The sequence below is a fragment of the Nestor notabilis genome, unplaced genomic scaffold (assembly GCF_000696875.1).
Source record: "Nestor notabilis isolate BGI_N333 unplaced genomic scaffold, ASM69687v1 scaffold10565, whole genome shotgun sequence".
In the NCBI taxonomy this organism is placed as follows: Eukaryota; Metazoa; Chordata; class Aves; order Psittaciformes; family Psittacidae; genus Nestor; species Nestor notabilis.
Genome location: NW_009930637.1, coordinates 441 through 20,196, shown reverse-complemented (window position 1 = coordinate 20,196; position 19,756 = coordinate 441). Strand labels below are relative to the sequence as shown.

General features: G+C 44.5%; 1 protein-coding gene across 1 annotated transcript; it reads left to right on the top strand.

Moving 5' to 3' along the window:
* Window positions 1–290: 290 nt before the first annotated feature.
* On the top strand, window positions 291–19,497 carry PTPRE (protein tyrosine phosphatase, receptor type, E; the record flags this gene model as incomplete). Its single annotated transcript, XM_010015498.1, has 14 exons — window positions 291–427; window positions 5,134–5,224; window positions 5,775–5,851; window positions 6,365–6,401; window positions 7,124–7,221; window positions 8,656–8,775; window positions 9,229–9,389; window positions 12,439–12,574; window positions 12,993–13,142; window positions 14,631–14,724; window positions 15,976–16,052; window positions 16,930–17,064; window positions 17,793–17,918; window positions 19,337–19,497. Coding segments are annotated over 14 exons (1,600 nt in total), but the record flags the coding sequence as incomplete, so codon positions are not given.
* Between the last annotated feature and the right edge of the window lie 259 nt (window positions 19,498–19,756).

Sequence of the window (19,756 nt, the reverse complement as noted above, 5' to 3'; positions counted from 1 at the left end):
GAAGGAACCTTCTCCTTTTCTAATACAATTTGGTCATGTTTTTAATCCATTGTAAATAGAGACATTGTTAATTTTAACAATATGGTTCTGCTTGAATTTATTATGTTCTCAAAACTGCTGCCTGTGGTTTTGGGGTTTTATTTCATTTAAATCAGCTTTATCACCAATTGAGGTCTCATGGGGGAAGTTCGTTTTGGCATCTTCCAGCATAAAAATTAGTTAGGTTGGAAATAACTTATTATGTGTTGCTCTGGACATGCCTTTAACACGAACTTTCCTTGTATTGACAGAACAGCAACGGGTCATGCTGCTCAGTCGGTCTCCTTCAGGCCCCAAGAAGTATTTCCCTATTCCAGTAGAAAACCTTGAAGAGGAGATACGGATGCGATCAGCAGATGAAGGGAAGCTCTTCCGGGAGGAATTCAATGTAAGTTCTCATGCGTGGAGTGAAAATGGGGGCAAATGCAGACATCTGCAAATATTAATAACTCTTGTAAGAGTATTTGGTGCGTGAAAGCCTTGGCTTTCATATATGCTCTATTGTGTGTGGTGACCCTTTATCTGGACAAAATCCGTTAATGTTGACTGCTTTATGATATGGTGCTGCCACATGGGTGATATATAAGTTGTTTGACACTTGCTAATGTTGAAAGAAGATCTTTAGTGTTTGCCTGAAGCTGGAGGAGAGGAAAATAGAATATGACTGTCTTTAACATTGATATTCTCAATGGTGGTGGAGGGTTTTTTGGAAGTCTGAGTATTTCACTTCTGTGGGAAGTACTTAGAGGAGAAGACACATTGTGGCCTTTAATATCGCTATAGTGAGGTTTGACTTTTTTTGGGGGGATAATTTGACCTTTTGCTCTTTGTTACCATCCCATCACTTCCCTCTTTGCAGCACCCTGTGCCCTAGCACATACATTTCTATGAAGTATCTCAACTTTAAGGTTTTTCCCTTTAATGTGTTGCCTTGGTCAGAAAGGAGGTTTCATTTTCTGCCCATAACCTGAGCTTCAGCCTCATGTGGTCATATGAATGAGTCGGAACTGAAGCCTGTGAGCTGCTGCAGGGCCAGTTTTGGTGGAGAAATACAGTGCGATGAGTCTGTTCTCACATGTCTGCATTTGGGGCCCTTTCCGTGCTTTTTATTATTTCTGTTCACTTCCCATCACAGCAGAAGCAAGTAGCTTAAATGTCAAATCTGGAGTTGTCAAAGAGCCGATGCACGCATTGATTAGACAGTCTGTTAAGTTACCTTCTTAATTGGTGACATAGTTCTATCTGCAATTTGTTTGATGATATATTTAAAACACACAATTTCGGTGCCGTATCAGAGAGGGGGAATTGTGGAGATACTTACCAGAGTTGACAAAATGAATGTGAAAACTCATTTGATGAGATGTGCGTGTGAGTTTTGACTCTCTGATTAATTCGTTCTGTAGGAGCCAAACAAACCATCTATTTTCATATTTAAAACCTGCTTTACTTGGATCGTTTTCTGCACCATGCGGTGTGTGAGTTTATGACTGAAAACTGGGGGTCCAGTCCCCATAAATAAGCAGTCCAAGCAGTGATGGTACGTGAAGTCTGCTCAATGCTTTATGTGGGTTCATCTGTCCCTGCTCTCTCTCCTATGGCTGCCTACGTGGATGTGTGAGCTGTTTCCTCAATCCTGAGAGGGGAAGAAAGGGTGAAAGAGTTGGAAATCAGAATGATTGATATTGTAGCATAAACCCGGAGAGGTGACAAACAGAAGTCAGTTATTGCACTGGATGGAAAGGGGCTGAGAGATCAAGAGCCATCAGCAGAGACATCTGTGTGATAACATCGCCTTCAGAGCATCCCCCAGAGCTCAGCTCCATCCTTCCACCAGCTGAGGTTACACCTCTATCTGCCCCTTGAAGCCACAGGTGCCAAATCCTGCAGGGTTTTGGTGGTCCAAAGCTGTCCCCTTTGCACTAGGTGCTGGGCAGGAGGTGCTGAGCTGTGGTGGACCCTGACTGCAGCCCTGGGCTGGGGATGCTCAGCTGATGGGGATGTGTTGGGGGATCTCTGCCTGCCGTGGTCTTTGCTTCACACAGCCCGATCTAACATGTCAGGGGGTCGGGTGTCTCTGGGAATGCAGGCACAGGGTGTCCATGGGGAATTTCAAGCAGATTTAGCTGGAAATGGTGAGTCCGTGAGCCAGCAGTGCCCAGGCACGTGCACAGGCCACGGAAGTTTGGTCCCAAGTGGTTTTCTGGTGAAAAGGAAAACAAAGGAAGTGCTGATAGATGAAGACATGCAGCAGATAGAAAGGATCTTTGAGGACAGCTCTCTTATGTGCCTAATGGTGTTCTTCAATACTTCTGATTTTATCCAGAAAGCCTAAATTACCCTTGAGAAGTAAATTGCACTTCTTGCACTTGTGCACTGACCAAGATAGCAAAGGCTCCTTCTACTCTCAGTTGCTTCATTTTTAATTACTTGATTCCTTTGTGAACACAGAGCACAGGGAAAATGGTGTTCTTTCTTCACAGGGAAAAGAGAAAATAGTACTAAAACCTACATATTCCTTTCTGTGTGGGCCCTTCCCTCTATTTACCATCCATACTGCAAGATGAGCTGGATGGTGGCTGTTTGTGGTGGTTCCTTGCTGCCTTGATGTCAGATGAATGTCTGAAAATCCTTCCTGTAAGAAGCTGCTTTTGAAGTCATACTTTTGACTTGGTTGAGATGTCCCCGTGGCTCGCTCTGAGAAAGAGGGGGAAATGTGCTGATGCTGGGGGAGATTAAGCCCCTCGAAAGCTTCAGGGAGACTTAAGGTTTCCTGTAAAGTGGGAGCAGATACGACTGGCAGCAGATGACCCAGTGCCACCAAGACTCATCAGCTCCTCGTGATTCGTGGCGTGATGGAGAGGACATGATGAAGCACATCCTCGATGAATTGCATCCTCTGCTCTGGAGAGAGGTGGGAGCAGCCAAACAGGCTGGGTCCTTGCACTGGGGTTCAACACCTAATCCAGGTTGTGCAACGTTGAGTTTTCTAGGGAGACATCAGGCCTTTGCAGGATTAAGCAGCAGGGAATGCTCCTTGTCGAATCCCAGCCTGGTTTGTGCTGGAAGGGACCTTAAAGCTCCTCCAGCTCCAACCCCTGCCCCGGGCAGGGACACCTTCCACTACAGCAGGTTGCTCCAAGCCCCTGTGTCCAACCTGGCCTTGAACACTGCCAGGGATGGGGCAGCCACAGCTTCTCTGGGCACCCTGTGCCAGCGCCTCAGCACCCTCACAGGGAAGAGCTTCTGCCTTAGATCTGTCCTGAACGTCCCCTGTTTATTCCAGAGGTTTTCTGTTACTTTGCAAGAGATAATTCCTTTTCATGCATTTTCCACGTGAAGATGCAGAACTTATCTGCCTCTTTATTGGGAATTTGTTGCCTGGATTTTGAAAGTGGAAGGATTCGTGTTTGAAGTGCTGATGATGTTGGCTTATGCAAAATGTAAATTAAGTTTCTGTGTTTTATAAATCATAAATGTATTTTTAATTAGCAAAATTCTGGGCTTCATTCAAATAAGGAATGAAGCAGTTTGCTAAGAGCAGCTTTCATTTTCCGCTCTTTATTCAATGTCCTCTCCCCTTTCTTTTACTTATATTCATCAGTTAAAGTGATATTTAACAAACCAAACCCCAAAATGCAGGTTGCTGTTTCCTCTGTAGTGATGGAGAAGTCCTTCCCGTACCCTCCCTTTCGTGTTATGCCACCCTGACAACACGGGTTGCTGCTTTTAAGGGGAAATTCCAAGCCCAGCTCTCTGCCAGGCACGCAGGGGTAGTTGCTTTAAGCTCTACAGTTGCTGACTATTGTTTTCCCTTCCCCTGTGTGATTCAGACTGGGTGGTGGGAGGTAGAAGAAGGGGGGGAGAAAGTGGTTGTGCATTCCCAAACCGCTGGGATTTTACCCTGGTGGGATCCAACACGCTGACACTGGGTTATTTAGGAGTTCAGTACAAGAAACTTAATGAAACACAATTCTCATCACACCATTTGCAGGGAGGGGGCAGCTAAAAGCACAGGACAGGAGCCTTGTGCCGTGTCTCTTGATGAACGGTGTGTATCTGGCTCTCCCCTTGCCCCAGCCTCTCTGCCACAGCTCAGTGGTGGTGTTTCCACAGCTTCTGTCACTGTGGTGGAGGGGCTCCACCTCGAGCACTTCCTTGTTTTTATCTTCATAGAATCATAGAATGGTTTGGGTTGGAAGGGACCTTGAAAGCTCATCTAGTCCAACCCTGCAATAAGCAGGGACACCTTCCACTAGATCAGGTTGTGCACAACCACATCCAGCCTGGCTTTGAATGTCTCCAGGGTTGGTGCATCCACCACTGCTCTGGGCAGCCTGTGCCAGTGTTCTACCACCCGCACTGTAGAAACTTTCTTCCTCACATCCACCCTGAATGTCCCCTCTTTTAGCTTAAAACCATCACCCCTCACCCTCTTCCTCTCCATTTCTTCCTTTCATTTGATTGCTCTGCAAGACTGTTGGGTTTTGTTGTTGTTGTTTGGGGTTTTTTTGAGCTTGACTAAATTTATCTGCAGCCTCAGATCTTGCTGATCCCTTGCAGAATTTGACGTGTGCTCGTACAGCAACTTCCCGCATGAAAGCACTGTGATTTATGTTCTATTTCCTCCCTTTCTACCAGCGCTGGGCCCTCACCTGTGGATCTCAGCAAGGTGTTTGATGCTGAACGTTCTGAGCAGCGAGCTATTAACAATCAAACTGGATTTATATTGTTGAACCAACTGTTGTGGCTAAAAGTAGGAGCGGAGCGCGACGGAGCGTCACATCCACGCGCTGGGTCACGGCGCTGTGAATCACCGCGGCAGATGGCAGCTCCATTTCCTAAATAACTCTGATCTCGGGGGGGAAAAATTACTTCTTTCTCCAAAACTGCTGAACTCGTTCTCTGGAGTGAAAGCTGCCGGGATGTAGCTTCCTGTTATAATGAAAGTTATTGCAAAGGAAGTTTAAAACCAGTGGTTTAACTCTGTTGGATGCGAGGCAATGTGTACAGATGCAGATTGTCACTAACCCTTGTGCAGTCAAGAGTTAACTGTTTTCTAACCCATTCGCTTCTGTATGTGTTTATTTTCTTTAGTCCTTAACATCTGGATATGTGCAGGGAACGTTTGAAATGGCAAATAAGGAAGAGAACAGGGAGAAAAACAGATATCCCAACATCCTGCCATGTAAGACACTACCTTTTCTTTTCAATCGGAGCATTACCTTTTCTTTTCAATCAGAGCATTACCTTTTCTTTTAAATCAAAGCATTAACTCTGTCACTGTACAGGCTGGTAGCAGTGTTCATTTGCTGAAAATGTTGAAGTAATGCAATTTCACTGTTCACAAACGTTCTTCATACACTGTTTTGTGGCATGTCTCGGGTACTGATCTTCTCCTGTTAGGTTTTACTATAGTGGTTATCAGGTGCTGTGCTATAAAGCTCTCACAGGATTCTACCAGAATACACTGTCAAGTGGATATTTTAGGATCTCAGTTTAGTTTGGGGTGAGCAAACATGGAGAAGTTTGGGCTTCCAGTATTATGGTGACAGTGACCTCCAGGTTCGGAGCAAAGCAAGATGTTTGGGGTGAAAGTTTCTTGATGAGAACTAGCGACAATAGAGGAGAGAGCTGTTTTGAGACGTGTGTGCTTAGCCTGGCCTCCTGCTAGCAGGTAAATAACATATTTCAGATTCATAAACATGGAAACATGCTTGTAATATGTTTTCCTACAGATGATCATTCCAGAGTTATTTTGAGTCAAATCGATGGAGTCCCACCTTCAGACTACATTAATGCATCATATATAGATGTAAGTTGACAGCCGTCCACTGTTGGTCACACTGCAAACTGTGGCCATGAATTAAATAATAGATCCTGGAATAGTTTGTGTTGAAGGGACCTTAAAGCTCATCCAGCTCCAACCCCTGCCACGGGCAGGGACACCTTCCACTCGAGCAGGTTGCTCCAAGCCCCTGTGTCCAACGTGGCCTTGAACACTGCCAGGGATGGGGCAGCCACAGCTCCTCTGGGCACCCTGTGCCAGCGCCTCAGCACCCTCACAGGGAAGAGCTTCTGCCTCAGAGCTCATCTCGGTCTCCCCTCTGGCAGGTTCAAGCCATTCCCTTTGTCCTGTCACTCCATCCCTTGTCCAAAGACAATCTCCAGGTTTCTTGTAGCCACTTTAGGCACTGGAGCTGCCCTAAGGTCTCCTCAGGCTGCTACATCCCATCCCATCCCCCAGACCCAACTGAAAAATAACTATTTCTCTGCTAGCCTGTGTTGACATTTCATCTTCTAACTATTCTGATTTCTTTTTCCATAGGGTTATAAAGAAAAGAATAAATTTATCGCAGCACAAGGTAATTTATTCTCATTTCTCTATTCTGTACATCTTAGGGCTGAGCATATTTAAGTTTAGATGTGTTTTAAAGGTTAATTTTGGCTGCAGATTTTGGCCAAGTGTGAGGTGGGATATAGCGGTTACAGTTGAAATCAAATTGCAGTCAGTGTGGGGTAACCCACTGCCTGCAGACCCTCAGATACTCTGAGCAAAGCCTTCTCCCTTTCAACCCCACTTTGCTTCTCTTAAAAACTGATGTCTCCTGATCTGCATTCTGTTTAGGTGATCCTGCTACTAGAAACGAGCATTTACACATGAATTCTTGTGCCATATTTAGTAATAAGTCTGGGGAATCCCAGACACAAAGCAGTAGCTGCTCCTGCCCTTCAGATATCACCGAATCCCAGACTGGTTTGTGTTGGAAGGGACCTTAAAGCTCCTCCAGCTCCAACCCCTGCCACGGGCAAGGACACCTTCCACTAGAGCAGGTTGCTCCAAGCCCCTGTGTCCAACCTGCCCTTGAACACTGCCAGGGATGGTTCCTGTCCTGCACAGCAGGACGAGCAGCTCTCACATAGTGGTTCACTGTGGTCACAGGTAATGCTGGACCTTGGCGCAGGGGAGAGAGCTGCAAAGTGGAAATCCTAAATGGATGCTTCCGTCATGGTCTGTTACAAAAGAGTGTATTTCAAGAGAGAAGATACCTGCTACCCTAACTATTCTATGTGCTTCTGTCTGCAGGACCTAAGCAGGAAACAGTTAATGATTTCTGGAGGATGATATGGGAGCAGAAGTCGGCCGTTATAGTCATGTTAACCAACCTGAAAGAAAGGAAAGAGGTAAAGAGCTTTGCTTTGCTCTGAGATGTCTCTAGGAGAGCGTGCTCCGAAAGCAGTCTCGCCTTTCTGACCACTTCCTTCTCCAGCCCCTGTTAGCACATCGGAGTTTCTGCTCATACACGTAGTTTTCATTTCCAAAATACAAATCTAACCAAACTGATCTCAAGGAAACAATCCCAATAGCTAATTTTGTCCCCCATAGCCCATAGCCAAAGGCAAATTCTCATGCCTGTGCTTTTGTCACACCATAAGGCTGTGCTTGTGGGTGGGTTTGGTTGGAAACGAAGATAAAAACTGTGTTCATTTTCCTGAGCATTATATTTCAAATACTTTCTGGCACATGCACAAAACAAACCCAAAGCTACTGCTTTATGAGAGCGATGCTGTTCCTTCCTGTCCCCCCATTTCTCCTCATATGCATCTTGCTGCTCACGTTGTGTGACACTTTCTACTGGCTCAATGCTGAGACACACGCACAAGTGTGAAACATTGAACTTTGTTCCTGGTTCACAGACTTGAGAAGCTAAGTGAAAATATTGAGGAAATGTGCCACAAGAAACATTAAAGATACTCTTTAATGATTTCCTTTTCTCCTGGGGGACAGTTTGGCACAGTGAGCATGCTGCATCCTGATTTGAAATACATCTGAACTCACCAAAAACTTAGGCTGTAGGAAGAACACTTGTTTCCCAAGTGGTTGTGGGAATGGGAGGAGGCAGAAGCTACCCAGTACTGGAAAGCTGGACTTCTCTTACTCCTCAAGGGTGACTCCTCCTGCCAGTGGAGAAACATGGGGATAAGCAGCAGTAGTTGGCCTTGGAAAGGAGATGGGGATGCGGTTTTGAGATATTAGAGAATCATATCGTGGTGTGAAAGTTGGTCTTTGTACCTATTTTATGCATTTTTTTACAGTAACAAAAGAGTAGAGCAGATGCCATCAGCTCACCACAGTCATGAGGTCGGGTGTTCCTTGTCTGCCTCTTCACAGTGGTACTTCTGCCTGGTTTTACTATTGCTCGAGGAAGCTCAAACAGTAAAGCAGTCCATAAGAAGAGCCCATTCCCAGTATGAGAAGCCAGAGCTGTTAAATCTGGATATTCCAAATAAGGACTGCCCTGCATTTTTCACTGACTACACCTAGAAATCAGAGCCAATACATCACAGTCCCCGTGGTTAGGCACCTCCTAACAAAAAACCCAACACAACCCAAAAGCTGTTTAGGTCTGGCTAGGTTAAAACCAACTTCAAAGCTATTCTCACTTTCTCTGCATAAATTCAAGCATCAACAGCACTAGGAAAGTGTTCAAGTTGTGTTGTGCCAGATGAGAAACTCTGCATAACCGTATTCATACTTACATACCCTATCTTCATTGTTGTAAGAGTAACCAACAATGAAAGCAGACTTATTATTAATGTCACTGTGTGTTTGAACAGGAAAAATGTTATCAGTACTGGCCTGACCAGGGGTGCTGGACTTATGGAAATATCCGTGTGTCCGTGGAAGATTGCATAGTTCTGGTGGACTACACCATCCGCAAGTTCTGTGTTCAGTCAGTAAGTACAGACAATGCTCCTGCTGGGTCTTTGTTTTCATTCGTAAGGGAAGTTGTTATGATGTCAAATACTTGCTCAAAAGAAATTCAGGGAGTTGGGGTGCCTGAAGAAGCTGTGGCTGCCCCAGCCCTGGCAGTGTTGTTTGGGTTGGAAGGGTTTCCATGGTTTGCGTTGGAAGGGACCTTAAAGTTCCTCCAGCCCCAACCCCTGCCACAAGCAGGGACACCTTCCACTAGAGCAGGTTGCTCCAAGCCCCTGTGTCCAACTTGGCCTTGAATAATCTATGGTAATTTTACTCTGTGTTTGTATTTTACATACGCTGTAAACTTCTAATCCTTGAGTCAGGCTCAAGGTGTTGCAGGAGTTAAAGTCACAAATAACCATAGCAGTTTGTTTATAAGCCTTTGTATGAAAAATGAAGTGTCAAACTTGAGCTCTGTGTGTCCCCTGCAGCTTCATGATGGTTGCAAAGCTCCAAGGCTTGTTACACAGCTTCACTTCACCAGTTGGCCTGATTTTGGGGTGCCTTTCACTCCTATCGGGATGCTGAAATTCCTGAAAAAGGTTAAAACATTGAATCCTGCCCATGCTGGACCCATTGTGGTTCACTGCAGGTACGTGCATGCTCTTCAGACCATTCTCTTAGCTTGGTCCGGAGTTATGTGTGTAATATCGAGGCTAAATTGTAATCTGCTCATAGGCTGTGGAGTGTGTTTGTGTATGTGTATGTTTATGTATTTGCTTACATAGTTATATATGTAAAGGGCAATATAATATATATATATATATTATAATATACTGAGCTTTTTGAGAGCCCAGGCTAAAAACCATCTCAAAAGATCTTTGCTATCACTTTAATACTCAAACAGAAGTTGTTGTTCCATTGTTTGTTTCTTTTTATCCATGAGTGATATCCAGTGTTCGGTGTAAATATGTTCCTTTGTCAGAAAAACAAGACTTGGAATAGAACTCTGTGACCTTTGCTACTAACCGCTCCTCTGAGAATTCATCCCCCACTTCTCCCACAATAAACTTGCAGTTTGCTGTGTAAATCATTCGTTAAGTGCCTGGAAAGTCTGGAAGAAAGACTTGCATTTAAGAGGCTTCAATGCTGCAATTTTAAGAATGTCCTACATAGCAATGCAGAACATATTCCCACTCACTCGGTCACACACACACATGAACATCCTGTTATTAAAGACTTGTGCTAAACTGTTTGAATTCTTGTGGTAATGAGACCACAAACTAACTCCAAATCAGTTTTAAGAGACTAATTGCAATCTCTATAGCAACTGCAGCAAGCTCACAGCTGAGCAAGAAGTGTCTTTTCAGGAGCAATTATCATAGAATAAAAATTAGCTTCATCTTTCTGGGTCTTGTTTTAAGGGAATGGTTGTAGATTCCTGTATTTTGTCTCTTTTTTTCTCTTGCTTGTGTTGATCACCCAGAAATTCACTCTGAGAGTCCTTGAAGTGTGTTCTATAGAAAAAGAACATGTTTGTCCTGGCCAAGCCAGCCATTTTGTTTCTCCATTTCCATCCAGATCTCATCTTCTCCCCCAGGTGTCATATATAAGAGGCTTAAAGAAAAGCATTAAATGGGAAAAGGGGATTTTAGTAGCCTCACATAGTCTTTCCTTTGAGAAAGCCACAATGTTTTTCAATCCTTTTACCGTGATGTTTTTTGGAGACTCATACTGGGCTTGAGCTTTATTTTGCACCCGCAGGAAATTCTGTACTAAGTTTAATTAGCAGAAGTAGAGGCAAAATAAAGGAAAATATAATAAATCTCAACAAAATCTGCAGAGATTTAAATATAATGAAATCTAATTGTCCAACGGGGCACAGCAGCACTGCTGCCATGTGTCCGTGCTGGGGCTGGTGCAGTGCTTCAGCCTGTGTGAGGAATAAAGGACCTGAGAGGTGACACTTCGTTTCCGTTACGGCTCAGGATGTGACACTGTTGAATTGTTGAGAAGAGGAAAGGGAAACTCATCGAGAGTGAGTAACCATCCATTTTTAGTGAGCCTTTATACAAACATCACCCAGAAACTGCTCAAGCGGAGCCTCTTGGAAGTTGATAAAACGCTAATTTAGCATTTGGAAGTAGCAAAGAACAGATAAAATGGGGGAAACCAGGATTTTCTGCCAATTTTTTTCCTGGAAGTTTTCAGGAATACATCTTTTGAGTGAGCAGAGAGCCACGTTGAGGAAGAGCTGAGGAAGGGATCCCCCAGAGTAGGCTTAGGATGGATAAAAGGGAACTTGCAAGCAAATGTCAAGGTTGGTGAAACTACCAGCTTAAGCAGGAGCATGCAAGGATTGAATTAAGTGCTGAGTGGAAGTCAGGTAACCCTGGGGCAGAGACACGGAGGGGGAACAAGGTGTGTGAAAAGGGATTGTGTCTGTAACAGGAAAAGATGTGAGGAAGCTGAGTGTGTGGATTAGTGTGTAAGAGCTCACAACAAAGGACAAGTGTGAGCTGGCGATGGGTGACCCATGCTCAGAGGTGGCTCCAGGACACATCAGGAAGAGGAAGATCTCTGTAAGCTGTGAGTCAACACAGCAGGACTTGAGGTGAACTCATGCATGGTGACAGAGGTCAAACATGAATTAAAGGAAGCGAGAGGGCAGGGAGCTTTGGCCACCATGGGGTGGGAGCTGCAGTGGCCCCTGGTCCGTGGCCACAGAGGGGCTGGGGAGAAGGTGTTTGTCAGTGCTGGATTGGGATGTGGCTGGGCAAGGAGAGTCAGGAGCCTGCCAAACCCATCATTAAACACAGAGGGATGTGGAGGTTATAGTGGGGTTGTTGCCTGTGAAGAAGTTGTGTGAAGTCTTGGTGGAGGTTTCCATGGGTACTACATGGGTTGGTTCATCTCCTTCAGATGTCTGGAACAGGAAGGCCTGGCAGTGGTGGTTTCATGTGGCATTTGCTCTTAATTCAAATGTACACATATATAATTTAAGTCATTTTGTCCATGCACTAACTTTTTTCTGGTGTTACTTAAAACCTAACATTTCCCTGCTGAGAACTGATCAGTGTCTTTGAGCACACTTTGGTCGTGTTTCGGAAGGTGTCTGTGGACATCGCATCTGTTGCTGTACCAAGTGAGCTAACAGGAGGTTACAGGAGAGCTATTAATGCCCAGCACAGGATGCCATGCCCTTTTCCTCTGAAAGGAAGAGCTGAAAGTCGCTGGGGTGATGTGATTTATAATGATCGTGCTCCCTCTCGTGGCTCTTGAAGGATATAAAAGGAGTTGGGGATGGCGGAGTTTAGTGTGGACCTTGTACCAAGTAGCTGTTACCTAAGTAGCATGAAAAAGCAGCCAAGAAAACAGCTAAAATTCAAGACAAATGTTTAAAATTTAAGACAAATGTTTAAAATTCCATCTTTGACTGAATTATTTCAGCTGGTCAAGCAGATTTTTTTCCCCCAAGGTCTTTTCTAATATAATCCTGATTTCATCCTTTCTGAGCTGTTAAGAGGTGACTTTTTATGTTAAAACCTTACCTCTTTTTTGCTGTCCTCGTTACAATAATGAAATGTTGTGTTTCAGTCCAGTGTAAACAATATAAACTCTATCTGTGCCACTGCTATTGCAATTCCTGCAGACTTGGTAGTTCCACAGAGGTTTATGGTGGTTTCTGTTCCCTTCCCAAGCGCTGGCGTGGGCCGCACGGGCACGTTCATCGTTATCGATGCCATCATAGACATGATGCACGCGGAGCAGAAGGTCGATGTCTTTGAGTTTGTCTCAAGGATCCGTAACCAGCGGCCGCAGATGGTTCAGACTGACGTAAGTGGCCTGTAATCAGCTGGGATCACAACTTTTCCTGCTCAAAGAGGAATATGTGCCTGTATTTCCACTCCGATACGCATCCCAGTATGTCCTGCTCTGTTGCACACCTGGATAACTGGGAATTGAACAAGGCCCAGTAGAAGGATGGGGTTGGGGAGGAAGATAAAGGCATGTTAGTGCTGTGAAGATCACCGGGAGGCACGTCATCTTTAGGTATCATCTCCAGGTTTGCCCATGCACATGAGAGTGGAAGTTTAGGGAATGCGAGTTATAAACAGGAACACTCTATTTTAGCTTAAGGTATATTTTGACAATTAGTAGATTGCAGACCAACGGAGATAGATGGCAGTGCCAGAATTCATAGTTTTACTTCCATGCTTTGCACTGTGCTTACCTGCCTCTTTGTTCATTCCAGATGCAATACTCCTTCATTTACCAAGCCTTACTTGAATACTACCTCTATGGTGACACGGAGCTAGATGTGTCCTCCTTAGAAAAACATCTACAAACATCACACAACGCGGCGCCAAACCTTGTCAAAATAGGGCTAGAAGAGGAATTTAAAGTAAGTGTGACGGCCCTTTGCCAGAGGATTAGTTGAGTGTGGGTACATGTAAGCCCAAAAGACAGTTCAGAAACAGAAGTGTAACCTTAAGAGGAAAAGGTCCATCAAAACAATGACTTGGTTTGTTTTGTGCTTGTAGTGAATGGGTCCTGCAGAGCCAGTGAATGGGGCCTTGAATAACATCCTGTTCTGCAAATGCTCATTCAAAACTGAATCGGTTTAGGGCACTTTTCTGATAGTTTTCCGTTTGTTTATGAAAGAAAAATGGCATTATTCTTTGGGTCTGGTGCTGGATGCCAGATCAGATAACGCTGGAAGAGGGAGCTGGATTACGGGCACCTGATTTGCATCTCAAGGGGAATGTTAACACAGGGATGACTGACAGCAGAAAGAATTGCAGAGAATTCACGCGTCTTGTGCTGAATATCCATGTCCGTCAGGAAAGGGAAGGAAAATCAGCATTTCTGGTTAGTGGAGAAAGCCCAAATGCAGAGAGCGACCACGCTGGCTGTTTGTGATAGTGTTTTAAAATGGACTTTTTTGTCTGAGGAAGTAGTTAGAACTTTTCTAGGGCTCCTGCTATGCTAAAATACTAATTCTATATATAGGTGTAAAGCATTAAATGACACATAGGTGTTTACTGGAGTTAGGATAGAATCATAGCATCATAGAATAGGTCTTGCTTACCTTTAAAGAATTGATCAGATATTGGGATTGGGAAAAGAAGATGATGTAAAAATAAATGTAAGAATAAGTCTGATGATACAGCAACAAGTTCAAAACTCAGAAGTATTGATATGAAGGAAAGCAGCGAATGAAAAGATCAAGTATTCTACTTTTTCCAGCATTCCTAAGTTGGGGTTTGCTGTCACTGTGCCAACAAGGCTGCATTGAAGTGCAGAGAGCAACCTTTAGCTCTGGTGTGTATTCTGAAAAGCACTTAGATGGTCCAGGAGCGCTGGGCCCACCTGCACCCAAAAAGAGGGGAGCTGTGTTGTCACCACTATGACAGTGTCTGACATAAAGTCTACTGGACACTCTATTGCAGAGTAGTCAAGAAACACCTGCCTCAGAGGGTAGGGGTTTCTTTTTAATAGTGTGTTGCTGGTACTAGAGACTTACTGAAATTGCGATAGGCTTCTGAAAGCCACACTTAGGTGGTCCAAAAATGTCTTAACCCCCTGCCAAAAAATCCAGACAGACCTGAAATGGTAAAACCCACTGTATTTTACAGCCCTTAAACTTTATTGGTAAGTCCTGGGAGTACATTCAGATTCTTCAATATCAGTATGAAAAAAATTACATGACTTATTCTTATTTAATTTTTCTAGACAAGACAGTGAAGTGGGTTTTGTGCCAGGTCAGTGTGGATTTGACTGTGTTCTTGTTTTGTACCTGATATAGACACTTAGGAGCCCTCTTGAGTACTGAGTCTTGTGACCGAGAACCACATTGGGTTCTCATCCTCATTTGTGTGTTTTATTGCAGAAGTTAACAAACGTTCGAATAATGAAAGAAAACATGAGAACTGGCAATCTTCCAGCAAACATGAAGAAAGCCAGAGTCATCCAGATTATCCCATGTAAGAGGTGGACTTCTTAGATATAGAAATAAGTGCTATAAATACCCGATCACCCTTAGGCTGTCATGAGTGCAGACTCTATCTGTACATTGACAATAACACAGCTCTGTTGGGATAACTCCAGAGCAGAGGTTCTGCCCAGATTTAGAAACTGGAATCCTGCAATTAATTACTGTGTATATAGTATCATGGAATTGATTTGTGTTGGAAGGGGCCTTAAATCTCATCCAGTTCCAACCCCTGCCACGGGCAGGGACACCTTCCACTAGAGCAGGTTGCTCCAAGCCCCTGTGTCCAACCTGGCCTTGAACACTGCCAGGGATGGGGCAGCCACAGCTTCTCTGGGCACCCTGTGCCAGCGCCTCAGCACCCTCACAGGGAAGAGCTTCTGCCTCAGAGCTCATCTCAATCTCCCCTCTGGCAGGTTCAAGCCATTCCCCTTGTCCAAAGCCCCTCTCCAGGTTTCCTGGAGCCCCTTTAGGCCCTGGAGCTGCTCTCAGGTGTCCCCTTCAGGAGCCTTCTCTTCTCCAGCTGCCCCAGCCCAGCTCTCTCAGCCTGGCTCCAGAGCAGAGCTGCTCCAGCCCTTGCAGCAGCTCCGGGGCCTCCTCTGGACTCGCTCCATCAGGCCCACATCTTAATGTGAAAAAGTTTGAAGGTCTCTGCCTGTAAAATGGAAATGTAGAGTGGCAGGTTTTGGTTTTGCTTAATTTTTAGCCAGAACACATTTTTGAGGTGTTTCCATTTGCCATCCCCTTGTTTGTTGTTCTCTGCAGTTTTACTTGCTCTGAATTTCTACAGAATGTCCTGATGCAAACAGCGTCTTCTCCTTTCAATGTGCAATGTCCTTATAAAGTGTCACAAACAGTTGAATGAACTGGGTTTTACGCTATCAGTATAAATTGTGTTACCATCAGGTATTTTTCAGGGCTGAATTCAATAATTCAGCAGCTTCACCTTCTAAACCAAGGTATTTCTGTGTGATTCCATGCATAGTCTGGAGCAGCACTGTGATGTCTGCACCTGAAAATGAACGTTTCAGACCTGGCCATATCCTGCGCGAATGGAAAAGCAATAGCAGAAAAACTAGTGCCCTCCTCCTGCTCCACACACTTACTAAATCCTGGAGAGGAGCTTTGAGACACCCTTTGGCTTTCAGATAAAAGATGTTGTTGGGTTTGCTCTCTCATAGATGGCAGCATGGGGCAGTCAGTACCCAGTTATAAAAAGTAAGACCTTTTTTTCTCCTTTCAGATGATTTTAATCGAGTGATTCTGTCCATGAAAAGAGGGCAAGAGTACACGGACTACATCAATGCTTCCTTCATAGATGTGTGTATCCAAAACCTAATGTATTTAAACTGCAAGTCAGATATTTTGCTGTTGCTGATAAATCTTTTTAAAGAGGCACAATTAGCTTATGAAGAACATTACCTGTTTTGTTTAGGTTTGGCTTAGGGGAGTGTCCAAATACATTTCTTGTCTGGTGTTCTCGGTTTCAGTTTAAATGATTGTGTAATTGAAACATTCTGTTTATTTATAAGGCTGTTATTTATTGGATCTGTTATATAGTTAGGGTTAGCATCCTTTTGTGAAATCTGTTTGGTTACCTATAGCTGCAGAATTTCATCCCTTCGGCCATGACTGTAAAAAGTCATAGAATCATAGAATAGTTTGGGTTGGAAAGGACCTTAAGATCATCCAGTTCCAACCCCCTGCCATGAGCAGGGGACACCACACACTAAACCATGTCACCCAAGGCTCTGTCCAGCCTGGCCTTGAACACCTCCAGGGTTGGAGCATTCACAACTTCCTTGGACAACCCATTCCAGTGCCTCACCACCCTCACTGTGAAGAACTTCTTCCTTAGATCTAACCTAAACTTCCCCTGTTTAAGTTTAAACCCATTACCCCTTGTCCTACCACTAGAGTCCCTAACGAAGAGTCCCTCCCCAGCATCCTTGTAGGCCCGATAAGTTATATGACACAGCTTGGGATTGTGAATTTGGGTGACTTTTTCCTGCTTTTCTGGCAAGAAGCAAGACTTGGGAGGGCTCTGTGTCAGCAGGTTTGTAGTAACCATCACGTTGTTGAGCAGCGTAGCTGATGGAAGCACCGGTTTAAGTACCGATCGTGTCGCTGACCATTATCTCCACCCCTCTCGAGCTCAAATGTCACGACATAAATGGGTCCTGGGCTCTCTCCACAGGGCTATCGCCAGAAAGATTACTTCATTGCCACCCAGGGACCCCTTCCACACACGGTGGAGGATTTCTGGCGGATGGTGTGGGAGTGGAAGTGCCACACCATTGTTATGCTCACAGAAGTGCAAGAGAGGGAGCAGGTACGTGCCCCGCGGCCCCAGCTCCACAGCAGAGCAGTCGCTGTTATCACCTCTAACGTATAAGCATTAAGATTTGATCAACTTCTTGTTGCCTGCCGGCTCTGGTGGTAGGAGATTATTTGGTATTGCTGCTTTTGCTTGAATTGTCGGAAACCCACCAAAATGACTGAAAATGATGGGTTTGGAAAGGGACTAGTTCACATTAAAAACATTAGATTTATGGGGGTGCCTGAGATGGAATAGCCATGTGGGATTTGGGAACAGCTGGACAAGGCTTTTGTGAGGACTTCCCTCCCTGTTCTACCAGTAGAAGCTCCAATGGCTTATTCTGAACCTCTTCTAGTACATCATTAATCAATAGAGGGAGTCCTGTAACACCTCTTGTATACTGTAGTTTGAAGACTCAGGGTGTTTTAGTGCTGTTTAATGTGCTTTGTTAGTGGTTTCAGGAGGGTTTTTAACAACATTACACTGCTTTCGGGAGTTAATGTTTTTACTCTAATCTGTTTCCAAGCAGTATTTGGCATTTGACTCCCAAGCCCTTATTGTCATAATGGTTTGTAATATAGAAATATCTCATTCCTGTATTCTTGGTTATTAGCCTTTTCATTACACTGCTTAGGACACGTTTGTTATGCTCTATGTCAGCCCCTATATCAGAGATTCGTGACAGGCTGGTTAAGCAGAAAAAAACAAGGGACATTTACAATTCTCTCTCAATTTTGCAGGAAAAATGCTGCCAGTACTGGCCATCGGAGGGCTCTGTGACTCATGGAGAGATAACGGTAGAAATCAAGAATGACAGCCTGTTAGATGCCATAAGTGTAAGGGACTTCGTAGTTACATACAACCAGGTAATGTTTTTATATGACACGAAGGGGTGTTTTGCATTTGAGGCATTTAAAATTATGATTATGCTACTTCAATTGTGGGATTTCTATGTAAAGATAAATGTGGTTAATCAACATCTGGCATTGCATCAGCCAAGGGGAAGCTTATATGAAACATCATTGCTTAAAGCCCCGTACTTGTTCTGGTCAGTAGAAGATGTCTTTGATCAAAGTTCCCTTGTTTTGGGTTTTTATATCTTGTTGCTGCTGTTACTCTTGTATTTTCTACCCTCTCCCACAATATAAAGGCAAATTGGATTCCAGATTTTTAAATCCTATGGAGCCTTTCACAGCACGTGGACCTGCCTCTGCCTGCCAGCTCGTCCTTTATGTGTCCCTGCTATAGGCATGATCAACTCAAACTGATTTTTGATCTTTTGGGCACACATCTCCTCACTTCCTGCATTATTTCTATAGGATCTGATCTGCAGTGCTGGTTTTTGGAGGGGGGAAAAAGAAGATTAAAAGAATTTGAGAATATAATTCATTTAACTACTTATTGCGCTGCACTTAGAATTTAAACACATGCAAAGCAAAAGGACGTTGCATTTAAAGTACTCTGTATTTCCTTCTGAAGGAGGTGGTGGATCAGGCGTGAGCACACACCACGCTTCACAAGGCAGAGTCTTTGTTGACTTCTGGCATATTGGAAAGTATTTAAACCTCAAGTAACAGCATTTTAGATAATATCCAAGGAGAAATGCCTTTGCACCTTAAACCTGTGTCATTAGAAGTGTTTGCTGCTGCAGCTCTAAGAAATCCGAGTGACTTTTGTATAGTGCCCATTGACTACATCAATGATATTTGAAGCAATGCTATGTTAAAAGACCTCCTGCAGAGCTGGGGGGAAGGAGGCCTGACCAAGCCTTTTTCCTCATTATGGTGACATTTTCCAGGCTTCCCCTGTCCTGAGACTTCCCATCAAACTCATTCACCAAATATGCACAGTGGTGGACATGCTGAAAGCACCAAGCATCAGCAGAGATCTCATGTTTGCAAGAGTTAGAACCATAGAGTGATTTGGGCTGAAGGGACCTTAAAGCTCACCCATTCCAGCCCCCTGCCACGGGCAGGGACACCTTCCACTGGAGCAGGTTGCTCCAAGCCCCTGTGTCCAACCTGGCCTTGAACACTGCCAGGGATGGGGCAGCCACAGCTTCTCTGGGCACCCTGTGCCAGCGCCTCAGCACCCTCCCAGGGAAGAGCTTCTGCCTCAGAGCTCATCTCAGTCTCCCTCTGGCAGGTTCAAGCCATTCCCCTTGTCCTGTCCCTCCATCCCTTGTCCAAAGCCCCTCTCCAGCTTTCACGCAAAAGTTTAAGGTAAAAGTGAGTTTCCATTTTGAAGTAACCACGGGATAAATGTGGTGTTTTTCTGCACACAGGGTAACCAGGAGAAGCAAAGCAGGCTCGTCCGGCAGTTCCATTTCCATGGATGGCCAGAAATAGGGATTCCTGCAGAAGGAAAAGGGATGATCGACCTGATTGCGGCTGTCCAAAAGCAGCAGCAGCAAACAGGCAACCACCCCATCACTGTGCACTGCAGGTGAGAGTGACCTCTTCTTCCTCTCATCAGCTAAGGGACTGGCTTGCTTTTCCTCTTTCTTTTTCCTTTTCTCAGTGTTTTTACAACAGTTTTCCTCCATGAGGGACTAGACCATATCCATTAAAAGACAATCAATAAAAACTAAGAAAAAAGATAGGGGAAAAAAGAAAATCTAGTATTGCATAAAGGGGTTTTGTCTTGTCCTTTGCTAAATCAGCAGATGGTGATGGTGGACTTGATGGGCAGGAGTAAACAGACT